At 43.2% G+C, this 20,170-nt stretch overlaps 1 protein-coding gene and 1 long non-coding RNA gene across 2 annotated transcripts; both read left to right on the top strand.

Moving 5' to 3' along the window:
• The first annotated feature begins 8,777 nt into the window (after window positions 1–8,777).
• Window positions 8,778–10,207, top strand: LOC136428000 (uncharacterized). Its single transcript, XR_010754558.1, has 3 exons — window positions 8,778–8,867; window positions 9,584–9,706; window positions 9,956–10,207. It is a non-coding gene; the product is annotated as an uncharacterized lncRNA (long non-coding RNA).
• A 154-nt stretch (window positions 10,208–10,361) lies between these two features.
• LOC136446263 (fibropellin-1-like) lies at window positions 10,362–17,077 on the top strand. Its single transcript, XM_066444637.1, has 7 exons — window positions 10,362–10,368; window positions 10,427–10,573; window positions 11,066–11,188; window positions 12,371–12,484; window positions 13,022–13,135; window positions 14,026–14,122; window positions 15,328–17,077. The coding sequence occupies exons 1-7, from the start codon at window positions 10,362–10,364 to the stop codon at window positions 15,428–15,430; spliced, it is 705 nt and encodes a 234-aa protein (XP_066300734.1). The 3' UTR covers window positions 15,431–17,077.
• Window positions 17,078–20,170: the final 3,093 nt, after the last annotated feature.

Raw genomic sequence — 20,170 nt, 5'->3', positions numbered from 1 at the left:
ACCGTAACAAGCCGATAGGGGGCCCAAAATCTAATCATTTTCAGGTTTCATCGAGACCTACCAACATACCAAATACCAAGACAATCCTTCCAAGAATTCTCGACTTATCGTGTTCACTAACAGACACACAGACATGCTCGGTATTCCCATGCTGTGGCACTGCATTAATGACTGTTCTTACTCATATAAGGCCGTGTATATCCAACTTTGGTCAAAATTTGTATGTTTCAGTCTTTTAATTGGTGTAAGGAGATATCTTTGTGGTTTGGTTTCACATGCTCCGAGTGGACTCTTCCAGGCTGGGAGTAGGTCAAAGTTGACGATTGTTTTCGTCTGTCAGCTGTTACGAGAGAACGAGCTGGTCAACTGTCTATTTTCTTTGCATGATTCTAAAGTAGACAGATGTGGCTTTCTGGTGCATAAGAATTTTGGGGGCTTGCAATTAAGGTGAATCCTTTTCTGAGCCCTTGTTTTAGTGCTTTAAAGCATTACTGCCTATATGGGCAAGTCTATCTCTTGTATCTGCCCTACAGCTGGCTGATAGCCAATTTGTCCCTGGCAGTAACTGACGTTTCCTGCCTGCCTCATGACCCCTCATGACCAACTTTGCACCCAATACCCGTGTCAATATCCCCTGAAACAATACAGCCCACACGTCGCAACCAGAAAGCATAGTATGAGCATACAATCTAACACATTTTTACACTTTTCTCGTTAATTATGCAAAACACTTCGCCCAAAATCTAATCATCTTGAGATTTCCCACATACACACCGACACACCAAATACGACAACAAACCATCCAGGCGTTCTCGACTTATTCTGTTCACTAACAGACACACAGACAAGCATCATCGAATTACCTTCGCGACGAATGGTCGAATAACCTACTCGACGAAACCATTCGTCGCGAAGGTAATTATACTACATATACTACAGTACTAAATCAAGAATTCTAAACATTTCGTAAATAAGATTAGCGAGTTAACCGTTGGTGAGGACGAAGAAATGGTGTCGTATGATGTCACTGCACTCTTCACAAGTACCCCCATTCAAGAAGCAATTGACGTCATTAAGGAACGACTAAAGAATGACGAGACTCTCTCTGAAAGGACAAACCTCAACGTAACACTGTTGGTAGAACTACTACGCTTTTGTCTCACCACGACATACTTCATCTTCAATGGTACTTACTACCAACAAGTGGAAGGTGCCGCCTGTATCCCCCATAGTGGCAAACCTTTTCATGGAGCACTTCGAGGAAGTGGCGATTTCAACCGCACCTAATCCTCCCAAATTCTGGGGTCGTTTCGTTGATGACACGTCTGTGATTCAGATGAAGGACAAGATAGAGGAATTCACTACTCACATTAACAATATTAACAGTGCCATCAAGTTCACGATTGAAAGGGAGACGGAAGGAAAGTTACCGATGCTGGACACTATGATCCACCGAAGGCCTGATGGCACACTCTATGCCACTGTCTATCGGAAACCAACACATACAGACTTATATCTGAACTTCACAAGTCATCACCCACTCCAGCACAAAATAGGTGTAGTGCGAACCCTTACCGATCGAGCCAATGTGATCGTCACAGAGGAAAGTGACAAGACCCTGGAAATCGAACACATACACAATGCACTGTCAACATGTGGCTATCCAGACTGGTTGTTCCATGTAAGCAAAGAAAAGCGAAGCAAGAGAACTCCATCCAACCAGACAAGAGTGATACGCAGGGGGACAGTCAGCATTCCGTACATCAAAGGCATATCTGAAACACTCATGAGACTGTACAGAAGTAAAGGGATACAGTGTCAGTTCAAACCCATCAACACCATCAGACGTAATCTTGTCGCACCTAAGGACAAGATTAAGAAGCTGGAACGCAGTGGAACAGTTTACCACATTCCTTGTGCAGACTGTCCTGCAACATACGTAGGGGATTCGGAGAGACCACTGAGCGCCCGTCTACAGGAACACAAGAGACCCAGCAATGTGTCATCACCTGTGGTGCAACACGTCGCCAAGCAGAAAGACAAGATAAACTGGGACAATGTGAAAGTGCTGGATCAGGACTCCGACTGGTTTTCTAGAGGTGTTCGGGAGGCGATCCAAATCCGCAGACAACGCAGTACCTTAAACAGGGACAGGGGGCGTCACTATCTCAAGCCTGTATATGACTGTCTCTTGTCACGTGATAATCAACATCAAGTCACGTGACAAGAGGAGAACTCCAAGACGAGATCTGACTTTATTACCGGGTTGACGAAGAGACAGAGAATTCGTCTCGAAAGCTCCCCAGAGCAATCTTTTTTTATGTTGTGTTTAAGGCTGAAATGTTTGTCAAAAATACTACATATGCTTCACCATGATCTGTACTTTTCAACTTAGATTCATATGTCACTTGACGGCAGTGGACTGTGACTTGAAACTCGGGATTTATGAATGGGAGACCACGCTAGTACAATCCTAGCACCCTGATCGCGATCTCTGTCGACAGACTACGATCTCGATCCTTACGGGTAGAACCGGCGAATCTGCCAGATCACAATCTCTACCCTAACATATATAGAAAGCTGGTGTATTATGCCAAAGGGCGGTTACAATCAGATCGACTGTATGTGTAGTTCTTCCAAATGAAAGTGTCCCTTTTGAAACTCTCCTGGTCAAGGCTGAGAGTCTTCTCAGAGTCTACGTCTGCAATTTGACGGTCGTTTTGCAGAGTCACCACCAAGCGATCAGGTGTAGAACTGCAGCGTAGGCTCTTGTAGTATTTTTGACTTTCAAAAACGGATGTCAAGAATTCTTTCTTCAGAATTCCCAACCTCTTGGATTTTCCTTCCCTTTCTGCAAAGCACTAAGAATGTCCATGCGAAAATACGATGAGATTATGAGACACTGGGGGGATTATAAATATAAATATAAAATCATCCTGACAATTTGCCGCTTTGTGGCGCTACAGTTTGAATACTCTCGGTCGGTACAAGACAATATAAATCACAATTAACTAGTAAACAGGTGTATTGAAAGAGGTGATTTGTCAGAACATGTACATAACATCTGTGTCGGTACATTATTCCCACATTCAACGTCTCCAAGCGTATTCAGGAATTCCACAAATCGACAATTTTCAGCTCATATCAATTCCCACGGTACAGCACCCATCGACAGCTGGTTTCGTGCGCTTTTAACAATTCACTGCTTTTTTTGTATTTATCGAAAATTGCACCTCTCTTTCAATCGCCCGTAGCCTCTGTTGTTAACGCTGTTGCGACTAAACCTCCATTAACATTAATCGGCCGGGTTACAGAAATCCTCCAAAAAACAGTGGGTTTGAGAGATCTCTAGTGCAGTACCCCCAGCTAGGTATACACGTGCACAGTTTAGATATAGAGTGCATTATACTGGGAACGATGGAATGGAGATCTGTTTGGATGTATCTTTTTAGGGTGGCGGAATTATGTACCCTGGTGGAATTACGTTTTTTAGTAGATTTTGTACTCCCATTCCACTATGGAGTCTACCTCGCTGTGACCAAGTACACTTGTTTAAGTTTGACGTCATTTATGACTCACCGAATTGATACTGTAAACACACCTAGCAACATTCTGAACTTTATTATTGATATGGATGTCAAACTTCAGCTATAAATGAATATAAGAAGATGTCAACTACGTCCGTTGTGATGACAAACGATGTTTGAAGTTTGCCGTCATTTGTGACTCATCAAATCGCGACTTTGAACACGCCTAGCAACGTTAACATCCTGGCGTCATTTTGTAAATCTCAGTGTTAATCACTTAATAAGTCTACTAATCTTACCATCATCCGTTGCTGTTAGCGATCACTATGGCATGTTACAGATTTCCAAGTTTTATGTTTGACCAAAAGACAATTAAGTTCTTGGATACCAGGTGTGCATGTATCATTCCAACAAATAACCGATAAAATAGTAACGGGACAAACCAGACAGCCAGTTGTAGAAAACAGAGACAGCACTTCGGTACAGAATCTTCGGGAAAGACTCTCATAAGGTGAGTTCTCAAAATCAATGTTTGAGACGGGCTTTCAAAATACGTTATGAATCATTTTGACAATTTTCTTATGTACACAACCTTATTTTTCGTCTCTACAGAAGTTTCGACAACTTATTTGTTTAATTCACCAACATCAGGGCACAGTTAACTGTCACTTAACCTTATTAAACAGGTAGGACAAGTGTAATTTACACTGATAAAGACAGCATACAGGTTGACGAAACGTCTCTAGAGAAAATTACAAGGTTGTGTACTTAACGAAAACTATGTTGAATTCATTTACTAGCCTGGTGAAACTATTTCCCGTTTTTTCGTTTTTCCACAACTTTCTTGTGTAAAAATGTCCGAGCGCTTTGACGAAGGACCTTTCACCACCGTAGAATCAGAAACGTTCTGTTTTATATCAAAAATCTGTACCTTAGTACTGAGGATCGAATATTGGGGGCTTTTTGTTATTCTAATTCCATTGCAATATGAAGACAAGATATATATGATACACAGGGGTGCCATGCTCAAGTTTGAACACTGGGTGGGCTTGTACGTACACAATACTCGAGGCATCAGAGAATTTCACATCTCGCTGTAGTTGTGAATTCTTCCCCCGCTGATTCCAAACAACGACCCGTGGAAATTGTAGACATGTTTTTACCAAGCGGTTGATACACGAAAAACATTGGTAGAACATGCATATGATCATGCATATAATTGAGGCACCAGGGAAGTTCACACGTCGTTTTAGTTGTGCCTTTTTCCGGCGAATCCAAACAAAGACCCATAGAAATTGTGGACATGTTTTGACCAAGCGGTTGATACACAGAAAACATCGGTAGAAAATGCATATGAAAACAAACACTAGTATCAATATGCACAATATGTGCTCAAAGATAGAGAAGAATATAATACTTTAGGGGGCAAGAAACAATTGCACTGTACTTGTTTCTGTTTTTGTTACTGCTGTACTTTGTTGTTTAAATGAATACGAAAATATGATCATAGTACTGTATACACCGAATGCAAGGTCGACCTTCATGGTACAATACAATCAGTAGCATTTTGCTTACATACTTACCACACGGGTAGTACAAGCTGTTACATGTTGTTCACTTTATTCCATCCCCACAGAGGAACGATGTCACTCCGTGTCTGTACTGTCCTTGTCGGTTTCATCTTCTTCTTAACGGCGAATCAAGTCAATGGAGGTAGGATTTGTTTGTTTGTTTGTTTGTTTGTTTATTACTTTGCTTGCTTATATTGTATATCCGGTAAACTGCCTCATGGCGTAACACACCAGGTTTGTACTGAAGAGTACAGGCTGCATATCCGGACAGATTTATTTCATCCACTCACTTTGGTATGAAGCCCCACTCTTTTTGAGAAGTGTGGTGGGTTCTTTATCGTGTCCGAGGTGTGGCTCTCCTCAAACACGTATTGGACCTCAATTTGATGTCCTATCCGGGGGACGTTCATATCCCAAGCTAGGTACTATGCTAATTTGGGTGTTAAGTGCCTTTCCCAAGGGCACAACATCGGGACCTGTCAAGGATTCGAACTCAGTACCTCCAGGTTCTGAGTCAACAGCCACCGTGCCACCTTAATATTATGCATACCCTCTTTGAGGAATCTTCAAGACGCGCCAGGCATTTACGTTTTGTCTTAGCTTATGTATAGTGGCTTCCCAAACACTGGTCTTGCAACGCGTCAAGCATTTTAGTGCCAGTCCAAAATCGTGTATGTACAACCTAGTCGTCAGCGTAATTTCAGGACTATTTTATCAACGATCATTAAGAAATATGCAATAAATATTGAAGTTGTCCTTTACTACATGGTGGAACCTGTTGTCACTTAATACAGTAGGGGCGTCCTCATCAGATAGCTGTAAACAACGCTTGCAGCTACATGTGCAAAGGTTGCATAGTTGGAAGGTGTTCAGCACCAAGGACAGGACTGTTCTGGATATTAAATGTATTTCATTCATGTATTTCTTCCGCTTTCTCAGCTTTTCATCCTGCCGACTGCTATTACACCATCACCAACGGCGGAGACTATCGCGGAAACCTCAGCGTGACGGAAGGCGGGCTGACCTGCCAGCCCTGGAACACACAGTCCCCCCACCGCCATCCCTACACGCACGCCGCCTTCCCACAGAGCGGCCTCGAACAGAACTTCTGCCGCAACCCTGACGGGAAAAACCGACCTTGGTGCTACACCACGGACCCTAGCGTCCGATTTGAGTACTGCAACGTTTCTCACTGCGAATGTAAGACACTTCAATCTCATTACATAATCTCCAAGGAGACGTGTTTCTTTCTTTTTTTTCTACAGCGGTACGTCTTTTAGATTGCTAAAATTGTAATGATGCGTCACAATGATTGTAGGAAATAACCAAAGACGCCATTTTAATAGCCTGGTAACCCCCGATATCTATACGGTACTGGGAGTGATGCCCACCCGCCCAGTTCATTGGCAAACGCCGGGATGTTTTTATCGGGGTTGGTCTCAATTACTTCGAGAGTAAACTGAAAACATTCTACCTTGTGTAGTTTCCATACACCTGCAGTTCAGTTAGTGGTCACCAGGATACATTTTACCATGTGTACTTTCCACCTGCAGTTCAGTTCATGGTCACTAGGCTACATTTTACAATCTGTACTCTCTACCTGCAGTTCAGTTCATGGTCACTAGGCTACATTTTACCATGTGTACTCTCTACCTGCAGTCCAGTTTCATCAGTACAACGGGTATTTCTACAAGTACGTCACCGATCCTAAGCTGACCTTCGAAGACGCTAACGACTACTGCCAGGCGGAGGGCGGGTTTCTCACCTCCGCCCACTCCGCTGAGGAGAACGACTTCATCTGGACCGTCGCTGAACCGAACGGTGGATGGATAGGCATGACCGTGACAAACACAGTAAGCTCGTTCGTTCGTTAGTTCAGATCCTTGTAACGTAACATGACCTATTTACGTGCAGAACCTATTTACGTCCGGTTTGGCTCATGTCCACATGTCACGGTGTATTATGCCAAAGCCTGTTCTCATGAGCAATAAAGAACATCATAAGTATGATCCTTAGCCATCTCTTTAATTTTTGCACAGCAAAACATAATGGCCATGCGCGCGTTTACCACGTGATCGCCACGTGCCGCGCATGTGGGGGGAATTTACAAATAAGCATTTTTTTCCATCGCGTTAAGCAAGTGGCCGGACAGACATAGTGATTTTATTATCATTTGTCTGCAGACTACTTTGGACAGTTACTGTGCATTTTTTCTGGTCTATGTTTTTCCAGCATAGCGCTAGAAGGGAAAAGACCGAGGTGGACGATAATGGGTTACCCTAGCACAATTCTTCATCATATACCTAAGTATAAATACATGCTCGCGCGGCGTTAAATAGGCGGAGAAAAACTTACAGACCATGCATTTTCTTTTTAAAAGAGCTGATATTTCTGACCATGGGTTTAACATTTGGCTCTGTCCGTGCGGTTTTAAGATAAATACGTTTTGAATAAATCGGACGTAAATTGGTTATGTTACGTTAGTGCCTAGTAGCACATACGGAAGCAAATTTCCTTGCTATTTCTGTCGCAGGGTAGCAGGGTACGTGTATATTTTGTTCGTTCAGACCCTTGTAGTGCCTAGTGCGCACTAACAGACACGGTAAGCTCGTTCGCTCGTTAGTTCAGATCCTTGTAGTGCCTAGTAGCACATACGGAAGCAAGTTTCCTTGCTATTTCTGTCGCAGGGTAGCAGGGTACGTGTATATTTTGTTCGTTCAGACCCTTGTAGTGCCTAGTGGCACATAGGGCAGCGAGTTTCTTTGCTGTTTCAGTAGCAGGGTATATTTTCGTATATGTATTATTGATATCTACACGAAAATAGATACCTACCGTACTACACTACAAGTGATTTGACGTACTTAGTACCCGGCGCCCGGAATCATTCGGCACCCAGCCGACCCCTGTGCTATATAAAATACGATAGTATACTGACGGTGTTCTGTTTGTACAGAGAGTGTTTACATGGGAGGACAGCACGCCTGTGGACTATAAGCAGTTTCATCCAGGCGAGCCCAGGTACGCCCTCGGTGTCTCCTGCATAGCCCTGTGGAGAAACAAAGGCGGTAAGTGTGCATCGCTGTCGTTATGTTTCGTAGGGCGTCGTGAGTGTGTCTTGTTTGTTCGCGAGATGTCGTTCAACGAGGTGTTAGTGTTGTGGTTTATGGTATCCGCGCGCACAGCTGCGTGGGGGAAGTAAAGGCGGTAAGTTTGGAGCTCTACATCGTGTTGTCGCAACATTTAATTTGGTGTCGCGAGTTTGTCGTGTTTGTTCGTGAGGTGCCCTTCTACGGTATGTTAATGTTATGGTTTCCTTCCGTGTACGATTCTGTGGAGAAATGCAGTCAGTGCGATTGCAACGTGTCGTTATGTTATCGTAACGTTTCGTAAGGCGTCGTGAGTGTGTCGTGAGGTGTTCGTGAGGTATCGGTCAACGACGTGTTAGTGTTTAGGTTTCCGCATCTCCATAGACACATTCTGGTTGTGAAAATCCACTGATTATTTTCAAGATTCGATACACGCAACTTACGTGTATCGAATCTTGACTGAAACTCAGAAAATGTTAAACGAGAGAGTAATACGAAACTCTGGCTTACTAACAAAAACTGAGGAAAGTTGCTCGTTTACATTTGTCATCAACTATTTTGTGTGCCCTTTGGGGTGGAAGAAAGTTTACCATTGTACTACCAACCATTGTTCTTCTTTTTGTTCTTAGGAAACTGGGACGACATATCCTGTTTTTCCGTTACCAACTTTGTCTGCAAAAAACGTGAGTGATTCTGAACATTCTATCGCTGATATATCATGTAGAGAGTTACCTTGTGTCTTCCGAACTTGAAAGATACCAATCTTGACTCAACAACTTCTGGTGGCAGGCTAAAAAATTGAATACCAATAAAATAGCTGGTAGGCCCCATAGCTATGATAATGTTCAATTATCTTCTTTTAACGATGCAACATTAACACCTGCATTTTCATGTCACAACGGAGGTATTGTTTTCTGTCTGTCTGTCTGTCTGTCTGTCTGTCTGTCTGTCTGTCTGTCTGTCTGTCTGTCTGTCTGTCTGTCTGTCTGTCTGTCTCAGTGAACATGGCTGTGTTATACCTGGTCAAGAAATTTACGAAATCTCTCTAAATACTTCACGGAGATCTTTGATTTCTCGTTTGTCTATGTTTTGGGGCGGGGTCGTATGGCGTAACGGCAGGTCGTTTGGCTCATAACCCAGAGGTCTTTGGTTCGAGTCCTGTCATGTCACCACTCTTGTGTCCTTGGGAAGGGCATTTTACACAACCTTTCTCACTCCACTCAGATGTAAAAAGGGGTACCTGACTTCGGTTGGGGAGATTAAAGGCAGCTGCAGTGGAAGGAGAGGGATGGCTTCCGCCTTCCAATACCGTGCTCTTGACACAGTGGATATCAACCTATGGCCTTATAGAGGCTATGGGATTGCATATCACTACCTTTTTTGTCTATATCCTATGCAGTGTTTGACAAGTGCCTGTCCGGTATCGTGTCGTGTCCTGCCGGGTTCTTCTGTGACAACGCCCCCGGGGAATTCTCCTGTTACTGCGACTTTGGCACCTATCGGGATGGCGAAGTTTGCAAAGGTACGAGACCTGATCATTTAGCACATTTACTTAGTTAGTATTAGCAAAAGATGCCAAAAGACGAAGTGAGTGAAAAAGTTGCGCTGGTGCTTTTTCGTACGAATCACACAATAGTTTAGTAGTTACTAGTTATTTCGAGTATAATCATGTATAGAAATGACTAAATAAATTGACTTTCAAAATCCGATTTTCGGGCCCTAATATTACTTGAGTTTCCTTTAACGAAAATCTTGCTCTTGCAACCCACAGATTTTCACGCCTGTCCACAAGGCTGGGCTCGGCTCGAGGGCTCCTGTTTCAGGGAGTTTACCGGGGCTCGGTACAGTTACGCCGACGCCCGGGGCCACTGCGCACGCCAAGGTGCCCGCCTGGCTGCCGTCACCAACAGCTCCACCTACCGGTTCGTCGCGAACTACACCCACACGGCGGAGGACGTTTGGATCGGGCTGCAGTACGAGCCAGGTCATGGGGCGTTCCAAGCGAGTAATGGAGTTGCCATGGCAACGGGTATGCTTTTCTATCAATGATTTTAGATCATAAATAGTTTTACAGAAGACAATGTTTAAGTCAGGCTAGATTTAGACCAACTTTGTATGTAAAAAGAACTTTTTGCACCTATTGTGTGTAAAAAGTCCCATTTTTCACTGTTGCGAGGATGACTTGCTAGTCTCGATACAGGCTCAATAGTGCCACCTTCTTTCCTACATGTATCACCTGTAGACCCCGGCTGGGGACTGTGGGACCTGGACCTGTGGAACGAGACCTCGGGGTGTGGCTACCTCGTCCATGGGAACGAGAACAACGCCACGATCCACACCTTTAACGTCAGTAACTGTGACGTAGAACGCCACTATATCTGCGAGATATGTGAGTATATCGTTATTCAGAACTTGCACGGTATACATTTATAAATTTGGATGCATTCCTATGCATTAGATGTGTGTTTCTAGAGAATAGTCAATCAAGGGTTAATGACCCGCTGCAAGGTCTTAAACGGTGACATAACGCATAAGGACACCGTTGGTTGAATGCCACTGGTCAGGCGTTCCATTAACACAGAGGGAAGTGGGTCGTTAACGTTATTATCATAAAGCTACTTCAAACTGACACTTAAATAGTTTTATGTTGAAATCTCTTTATGTTGGTATAAGTTATGAAAAACCTGAGTGCAGTGTCACGTCGTCTTTTTCTGTCGAAAAGCGAAGTAAATATCTTTTTATTTCAGTTTCATTTAAGCAGCAAGACCTACGACGTTAGGGTTGTATAGTCAGTAGGAATAGAAGCTTTTGATTGGTCCAGACAGCGTGGCTATATATGATATTGTCCAATGAATGACTATCATTTTGTTTAACCATCTAGCGCTGACCCAAACGGACGACTGTAGCCCTGACCCCTGCGTGCACGCCGTGAGCTGCGAGGACCAATGGGCGGGCTTCATCTGTCACTGTCAGCCTGGGTGGGTGGGGGAAAGGTGTGACATAGGTGAGCTATTCATTTTTATACGTACAAACAAACAGACAAATAAACCCAAACAACCAAAAAGGGGACATAAGATCTGCAATTCGTGATAAGAGACTTTATTCAGATAGCACGTTTGGCAAGACTACATGAATGGGAAACGTCTCCAACACATTTGTGCGTGGTTTGTCAGAAAAGAAATAGATTTAGTTGGCCAGTTTCGTTGATTATTTGGACCTGACGAGAGGGATGAATGCATATTTAGGTCAACTGTTTTATGATGGTATATACCCACACTGCTGACTCCACTCACCACCACCAGCCAACCAGTCCCCAACCGTGTCCCAACCCATTCCAGACCTAGCTCCCGCCCACATGCGTCCACGTCCACGAATGCCAACCAATTTTCAACTGCACACCGTCATTTGTACAGCCAGTAGGAATGGAAGCTTGTGATTGGCCCACACAGCGTGGCTGCATGACCTTGCTCCTAATCGACTGCCAGCCATGGCCGGCTATGTGCAGGAGGGGCTCTTATCACCTGTCACATAAGGACCTTCCCATGACTTTGGTCCCGTCCACTCCCCAACCAAGTCGGCGCTGGGTTAGGAGTAGCTTTCAATCGGTCCCATTTCCAAAGCGGGGCCCGGTCGGGCAGCTTGTGGGAACGGAAGATATAATATAAAAGACAACAAAAGACACAAAACGTAAAAAGATTACTCTTAAACTCTTAACCATACATTGCGTATTTTCTTGATATGCATTTCTTTTTTTTTCGTTTTCGCAACAGCCCGACCGGGCCCCGCTTTGGAAATGGGACCGTTGCATAACTCACGACGAACTCTCAACCATGATTTGGTAAAGGTCGGAAGGCCGTGGTCGGCTATGTGTAACAGGGCATTTAGATACGCCTGGTCAAGCTTGACTTGCTATTGCCTTCACATTGTAAAGTATACTCAGTTCTACAAATATGAATCATGCACTATCTCACGTTTCGGTCGACCTGATAACTTCCATCTAATGTGATACGGTTGGAAATGAGGTTGGAAATGGGTTTGGAAGGGTTGGAAATAGGTTTGGAAGGGTTGGAAATAGGTTTGGAAGGGTTGGAAATGGGGTTGGAGGGTTGGAAATTGCCTGAAGAAGCTGTCTCTCCTTGTCGTTTTGAGCTTTCCTACCTTGAACTTGTTTTGTTGTTCTCCTCAGATGTCGACGAGTGCCTGTCGTCCCCTTGCGAGAACAACGCGTCCTGCAACAACAACCTGGGATCGTATGAGTGCGACTGTCCTGTGGGCTATACTGGACGCTTCTGTTCGGACGGTAGGTGCCAAATGATTAACAAACAAACAAACAGACAATCAAATGGGATTTTTTTGTCCAACTTGTGTTAACTTAATAATGGAAAACATCTCTAACACATGTTTTGCGTTATGTCAGAAAAGAAATAGATTTAGTTGGCCAGTTTCATCGACTAGTTGGGACCTGGGGGGGTGGTGCATTTTCAGGTCAACTGTTTATAACAGATTTATCATAGATTTTCTTTTGTCGTCTGCATCTTTTGTTCTATATCTTTCTTGCGCATGTGATTTTTTAAAGCCTCCTGCTGCAATTGTCTTGTTGCTGGCTATAGGGAGAATAATTTGCCAGGAGAGTTTGGCCACCGTAAGATTTTCATTTGCACGCGGAGGGGGAAATGTTAACCTTCTCATGGACTGACTCTCCTGGCCAATTATTCCCCTTCTTGTCGAATTCTACGATCCATACCCTCGCATATATATAGGCCTGGTGGAGGCTATCAATGTTCGTCTTAGTTAATTTGCTGGCCAATCGCTGACCTCCTCTATGCATCCCCTGCAGACATAAATGAGTGTGACTCCTCCCCCTGCCAGCACGGGGGCCTTTGTGTGGACATGATTGACGTCTACACCTGTACCTGCACAGATGAGTTCACCGGCGGACACTGCCAGACCTGTAGGCGCTTTCTCTATCTTTAACACGCAGCATTAATGCACGACGCACGGTTTTAGTATCTCTTGCTTCTTTGGCTCAATATCTTGGGATAAGGTATCAATCTCCATTAAGATTAATCCGCCGGGTTACATAAATCCGCCACTTTGAAAAACAGTGGGTTTGAGAGATCTCTAGTGCAGCACACACCAGGTTTGCACGGTTAAGAAGTACAGGACTGCATTATACGGGGGGACGTTGGGTTGGATATCTGTTTAGACGTATCTTTTCAGGGTGGCGGAATTGTGTACCCTGGTGGAATTTAGATGTTACATACACAGCACGTAGGAAAGCTGAGTTCTCAACTCACGTAAGATTTCTACCGATATTGCAGCTGTATTTTTAAACCTTCCCAAAGGATCAACAGAGCTTAACTTTCAAAGTAAGCACAGTCATGAATATAGTAACTGCAACGGTACTAGTTCTACAATTCATTCTGATAGCCAAAGAATAAAACATTAGTTGCATTCTTTTTCTTCTGTTCTTAACACATATTTCATCCAAAGGTTGACCCAAGGATGGTTTCAATTTGCTTTCAACAAACCCACTAATGCTTCCGTCCCATTTCCAATTCGGGGCCCGGCTGGGCTTTTTGAAAAAATGCATATCAAGAAAATACACAATATATGGTTAGGAGTAATTCTTGTACGTTTTGTGTCTTTTGTTGTCTTTTATATCATATATTTAGTTCCAACAAGCTGCCCGGCTGGGCCCCGGATTGGAAATGGGACCAAAGCATAATGTAACGCAACGTAGTTGCATTTGGAAAATGATGTTACTCGAAGTGTTCTATGAAGATGTCTCTAGGAAATTCAGTCTCTGAAAAGTTTTCTCTCTCTTGACTCCGTCTGCAGCTACCCGCGGCACGCCCGGCTGGGTCATCGCTCTGGCCGTCATCCTGCCGCTCATCGTGCTCGCCGCGCTCGCCTGCATCATCATCGCCGCGCTCAAGTAAGACATTAAGCCCTTCTTCCCGCAAACTTTACTTAAACCAAAAAAGTTTGAATACGCAACTCTTGTGTTCTTGAATTACGCACAAGTGTGATAGGGCCCTAATGTCTTATGCCCCCCTCTCACTGGACCCGCGGCAGGCTGGCGGCGTCGCTTCGTCCTAAACTGGACTTTGTGTTACCCTTGACTTAATAATGGGAGTATCATTCAAATTTACAAGTATGACCAAATAGACAAAAAAACACAAAGCTTAAAAAGATTTGTTTTTTGGCGATGAATGAATGAAGACCTTTATTGCACATTTCTGCCACGAAATATCTTGGCTAAGTACAAGTCACAACAAAACAAAAGATCAAGTACTGTTCACGAAATTCGTTGAGTGCTTTGTTAATCGAATCGGCCGCAGCGATGCCGCCAGCGTGCCGCGTGTCCAGTGAGAGGGGGGGCATAACACATTTGGGCCCTATCACACGTGTGTGTATATTCAAGTACGTATGAGTTGCGCATTAACATTATTTTGGGGTTTAGTAAAGTTTGCTAAAGAAGTTGTTTTCTACTTTAATGCACCGTCGTGCAGCCTGGTTATCGAACCAAATAATAAATAACTTCTTCGGCGGCAAACTTAACCTAAACCAAAAACATGTTAAAACGTAACTCATATCAGGCGGACTTGTATATACGCATAAGTGTGAAGGAGGCTGTAGATAGACGTACTTCTTATAAAGCCCCTGCATATTTGACTAGCCTCCTTTGCAGCCTTCTATGTGCGTGGCGATAATTAATTACTAATAGGAGCGCTAGTTAGCGATTTTCAACATATTGGAGGTAGGCGGGTTGGAGATCTTTTCACCGGTGGCGGAATACCCTGGTGAATTTACGTTAGTAAATGTTACTTTAACACATTTGGAAACGGACAAAGAGCTGGATGACATGTATGGAAAGTATTAAAAGTACTGTCAGGGCAATCAACCTCTGGAACAGCCTTCCTGCGGACGTGGTAGCAGCTGAGACTGCCAATGCCTTCAAATCCAGACTAAACACCTACTGGAAGTGTTTGGAGTATGCGCCCACATAGACTCTGGACATTTATCTATTTTATACTGTTGTTTGGAAACAGAACTTACAGGCAATAGCCTCTTTCTGTTATGTCAATAGTCAATAGTCAAGTATTAAAAGAAACGTTGCCCGTCTTGTTCTACTTCCAGACGCAAGAAGCGGCGTAAGGGTGTGTCTCCGGCCGTCAGTCGAAGGGCGTCGGGGGAGAAGAAGAACAACGCCAACGGCATGCCCATGGTGGACACGAAATAGGAGGAGGAGAGGGATGGACGGATATCTAATGAACTAATTCAACTGTTCTGTAATCTTTGGTTGATATTGATTTTGTTATATTTTTTTGCCAATGATACTGTTATCATTAATTTTATGGATATTACTTATAGCTCATTTCTGTTCCACCTTTACTTATTGTTTTGGATCCGTGGCTTATGTTATATTCCTGTACTTTGTTTTTCTCTTGTTTTCTATCATGTGTTGTTCATTTTGTGAAATGCAATAAAAGAAATTTAAAAAAAGAAAGAAGAAAGAACTAATTCAACGTTGAAGTGCTTATGCCACCTATGACACAAGAATACAACAGTTCCTGGTTACATTAAAGCATAATAAATATTGTTCAATAATTCTAGACGTTTATACAAAATATATACCTTTCTGATGCACTTAACGAGCACTTAAATGAATAGCAAAGTTGATATGATTGGACTTTGAAGTCTGTAAATTATTGCCATTAGGACAGCAATGACTACTGGCTATAGTTAGGCCACAAGAATTATAATGATATCACATAATCTTATTAGAGAGCTTTTAGTGTCAGAAATTAGTACAACAGATTTGTGTTCGTGTAGGTTATGGATTGTTACAAGTGTTCTCGCATAGATGACGCCATTGCCACGTGCTGTATCAACTGTAACAAACTTATATTTTACTAGTCTTGAAGGAAGTACATTTTTGTACTATAGGTAGTTCATGTTCGTTAATGGCCCGGGCACATCCGTCGTAGGTCGTCGTACGATTTGATGTCGTAGACAAGGACATAATACGTTGACAGCCTTTTCGGTAACAAGACTAAATTTTATACGACACGTGCACGACTTTCCCAAGAATGCCGACATTTGGCGATTGTTCGATGTTCGTACGACGAACGGTGACTGGGCCCCCACTAAGACGTGTTTTGTTGTTATTCACATTATTGTTCACATTAATAGTGTCATGCATTTTTTTTTTATATGAGCACACCATTAACGGTTTCAACGCACGTATTGACTAGCTATATTCTAGGGGTCATATTGAAATATGTAAAGGTGGACGAAACATATACCTGTCTTTTGAACATGATGACATTTTGGCTTTAAAACTTCATTTTTGCACCAATGTTTAGGCACCAATGTTTATACTTTTTTAGATCTTTATTGACAACAATACAAAGATACATATGGTGTAACACATAGAACAAGTAATGTACAAATATAGAGTATCGTGGGTGATTGACAAATAAGAGGCTTTCAAAGCCAAATATCAAAGAACTTTTAAATACGTGTCGCTCAAGAAAATGATAGAAAGATCCAACATGTGGGCCTTGTTAAAATACCAGTGCTCAATATCTATCCTAATGTTTATACGCCAATGTAGTATCTAAGCGTATCCAATGGGGACATCTGCGTATGCGTTTGTTATCATGTATTGTTGAAAAAAGAGACCAATTTGTGTTTAGTTTGTTTGACTGATTTGTCGCTAGGCAACGCCGGAACAAACATGCGGATAGTTGTACTGCTTTGGTCTCAAAGAATGTGACTTCGGTATGTTGATTTTTGTATGAAGAATGATATAGACCTTACAGATATTTTTCTTATGTTATACTTTTAGTTTTTTTTCTGTTTATATAAAGATATCAAAACGTTATACATGTGTAGTGTTTTTTTCGGAAACAAGGAATATTGGAAAGGTATGATACAGGAAAGAGAAACACCGAAAGAAGGAAAATATCTTTATTGCAAGTTCATGCCCGAAGGCTAACTGCAGACAAACAAGTACATGGAAATACATGGGAATCAAAGATAGTTATCTAGACTACTGTGAAAGTTCTAAGTTAACTAAGGTTGACTATGGTTGTGGTTGGGTTTGACTTCTTTTTTGAAGGCAGTGGAAAATGAAAAGACCCACGTTTTGTATCAAAATAACAAACATGAGAGTCTTACGGAATGTTAAATATACCTTATTTTTTGTGCCGTACATGAATTACGCGTAATAAGGAACATTTATTACCAGTAGCACTCTATTTCGAGTTTGAATATCATTGAATAGGCACGGCAAAATATTTTTGTGTGTCTTTGGCTTTGCGCCGTTTGTAAGAATGGCAAATGTCTGGGGCTTAGGTGACAGCTGTTCTGGTGACGTCATCGCGATGTCGTCGTCCATTCGGCGCTAAATGCCGTGAAATCGTTTGAAATGTGACACAATTAGGAGAAGTCTATTTCTGCTGACCCTGACTTAACGGAACAACGTTTACACATGTGGCATGGCCTATTGCCCTTTAACGTGACAGCTTGACGTATTACGGGTAGTATGCTCCATACATGACGTCACAATGTACGTACTACAGTAACTGTAACACAGGTAGCCTGGATGCCAGACTGTTTCCAGGGCTACACAGGCCAGCTCCTCGGTATGAGGACGTTTCGACACTGGAGTAGCCAGGATACCAGACAGGGTGGCTGGGTGTGGGGCCTGTTGTAGAATTTCCTTGGGGGCATGTTGGCCCTAGAGCCGAGGAATTGGCCGGCGCATGTCCTAGAAACACTCTGGCATCCAGGCTATCACCAGGGCAGTAATGCCCTTAAAGCCCCCATCTCACTGGCACGCTGGCGGCCTCTCTGCGTCCTAAATTGGATCTGTGTTAACCTTGAATTTATAATGAGAATATCATGCAAAACGTACAGGTATGACTAAAAAGACAAAACACACAAAGCGTAAAAAGATTTGTTTTCGATGAAATTCGTTGAGCGCGTTGTCAAATCCCTCGGATTAAGGTTAGGGCTAGGTTAAGTTCCTCGGCTCCAGGGCCAACATACCTCAGGGTCTACCTCGGATTTCCTGAGGAGCATGTCGGCCCTGGAAACAGTCCGGTATCCAGCCTTTAACAAAGGTACATATGGGAAAATAACGCCAAACTTAACATGGTCATCACACTATAAAACGGTAGCCTCCACAGGCCTTTCTACGGGGGTAAGGGACCGTAGAATTCGGCAAAAAAAAGGAATAATTGCCCAGGAAAGTCATTCCACGGTGTTTAAGGTTAACATTTCCCCCTCACGGCTGCAAATGAAACCCTCTGGTGGCCAAGCTTCCTTCTGGCAAATAGTCTCCCTATAGCCGGCGTAGTTAGTCTGGTAGGGACTAATAGAACGGAATAAATGCCAGCTTCCGCTTCCTCGTATAGGAATTTGCAAGAAAAAGAACTGAGGTTTTCGCGCACCAAAACTGCAGCAAAATCTAGGTTATCATTTCTGGATATTGAGTTGAGAAAACATAGTCTATCTCTATAGATATGTTAGCTTGGATCAATGATGTTAATTGGGTCAAAGAGAAACTAATGGCACTGTAAGGAATGTGCACAAAGATCAAAGGAACTGTCTTTTGGACCGCCTTGGTCTTAAAACGGGACATGGTCCTCATAATGTATTTGGAAAATCGTGCCAAAATGTTCTGTGCGTAAAGCACTAGCCTCTCAAAGTGGGCCTTCTAGGACGGCCCCGGGTTCCTACAACCTGCGTTTAATGCCAGGAAACACACAGGAACTAAAGCATGCTGAGACTGTCTAGCCTCTACCAGGCTCCGCGGATGGCAAATGGTCCCTACCTCCGTAGCCGACTCCCTTAGCATACTATCCACTCTATTTGATCTTTTTCTACTATTTTTCCAGCCATCCGCGGGGCCTGGTAGAGGCTAGAGACTGCCCGCTGTGGGAGACTTCTGCTAACGAGTCTCAGCTCCATGGAGATGTGAATGCATGTGAGATAGATGTGCGTCTTATCGGGAAGGCGGGATCTAACAGTGGTGCGCGCTGTGTAATACATGGTTAATGGGCCAAGAGAATCCAACCGTGACTTCCTTCCGTACATAGACAAATAGTGTAGTGACTGACCCAGAAAGGAGTCATGTTTGTGAGCCATACACTGCGGGCATTCTGGATTGAGGAAAAAAATGCCTTGTTTCTCGTCGATTCAATTGTCACAAATGACCGTAAAATTTGTGCATGTTTTTTGTAATTCTATGCGATTGTTAGATTGTACTTTATTATTATTGAAACAGACAGACAGATACACGCTCAGACACGCACAGACACACACACACACATACATACACGCGCACACACCCTCTCAACACACATAAACAAACACACACACACACACAAACACACACATACATACATACACGCACACAAACACACACACACACAAACACACACACACACACACGGAAACTCACACACATAGACACACACACACACGCACACACGCATACACACACACTGCATGAAATGGCCTCGTATCCTGGCGTATATGTACAGGGTTTTTTCTGTATTTTTGGCGGATACTGACGGATACTGACGGATACAGGCGGATACAACATAACTAACGGATACGCTTCATCCGAACCGGGATTAGGAATATTTCCGGAGGAATCCCTGTACGTATCCGTCGGGATGCGAGGCCATGTCGTGCAGTGACAGGTACACACACATACACGCACATACACATGAACATATATTAACACACACACACAAACAAACAAACAAACAAACAAACACACAGAGTTGAACATACATACATACACATAAACCAAACTTTTATTTTTACCTGCAAATGAAAGACGCCAGAAATGTGACTTGTACTGGCCTCATTCTGCCGGAAAACGTGTCGAACATCGAAAGCGCGAAATATTACCCCGTCTTTGTTCACAAGATGAAAAGCTAAAATGCCAAATGCCAGCCCG

Source organism: Branchiostoma lanceolatum, chromosome 1, assembly GCF_035083965.1.
Source record: "Branchiostoma lanceolatum isolate klBraLanc5 chromosome 1, klBraLanc5.hap2, whole genome shotgun sequence".
NCBI classification, from domain to species: domain Eukaryota; kingdom Metazoa; phylum Chordata; class Leptocardii; order Amphioxiformes; family Branchiostomatidae; genus Branchiostoma; species Branchiostoma lanceolatum.
The sequence above is the reverse complement of the archived record's forward strand: the minus strand, read 5'-3'. Positions and strand labels throughout refer to the sequence as shown.

Coding starts and splice junctions, on each gene's coding strand:
- LOC136446263 (XM_066444637.1), top strand. Junction 12,485..13,021: donor TGGACGCTTCTGTTCGGACG/GTAGGTGCCAAA, acceptor CATCCCCTGCAG/ACATAAATGAGTGTGACTCC. Junction 14,123..15,327: donor ATCATCATCGCCGCGCTCAA/GTAAGACATTAA, acceptor TTCTACTTCCAG/ACGCAAGAAGCGGCGTAAGG.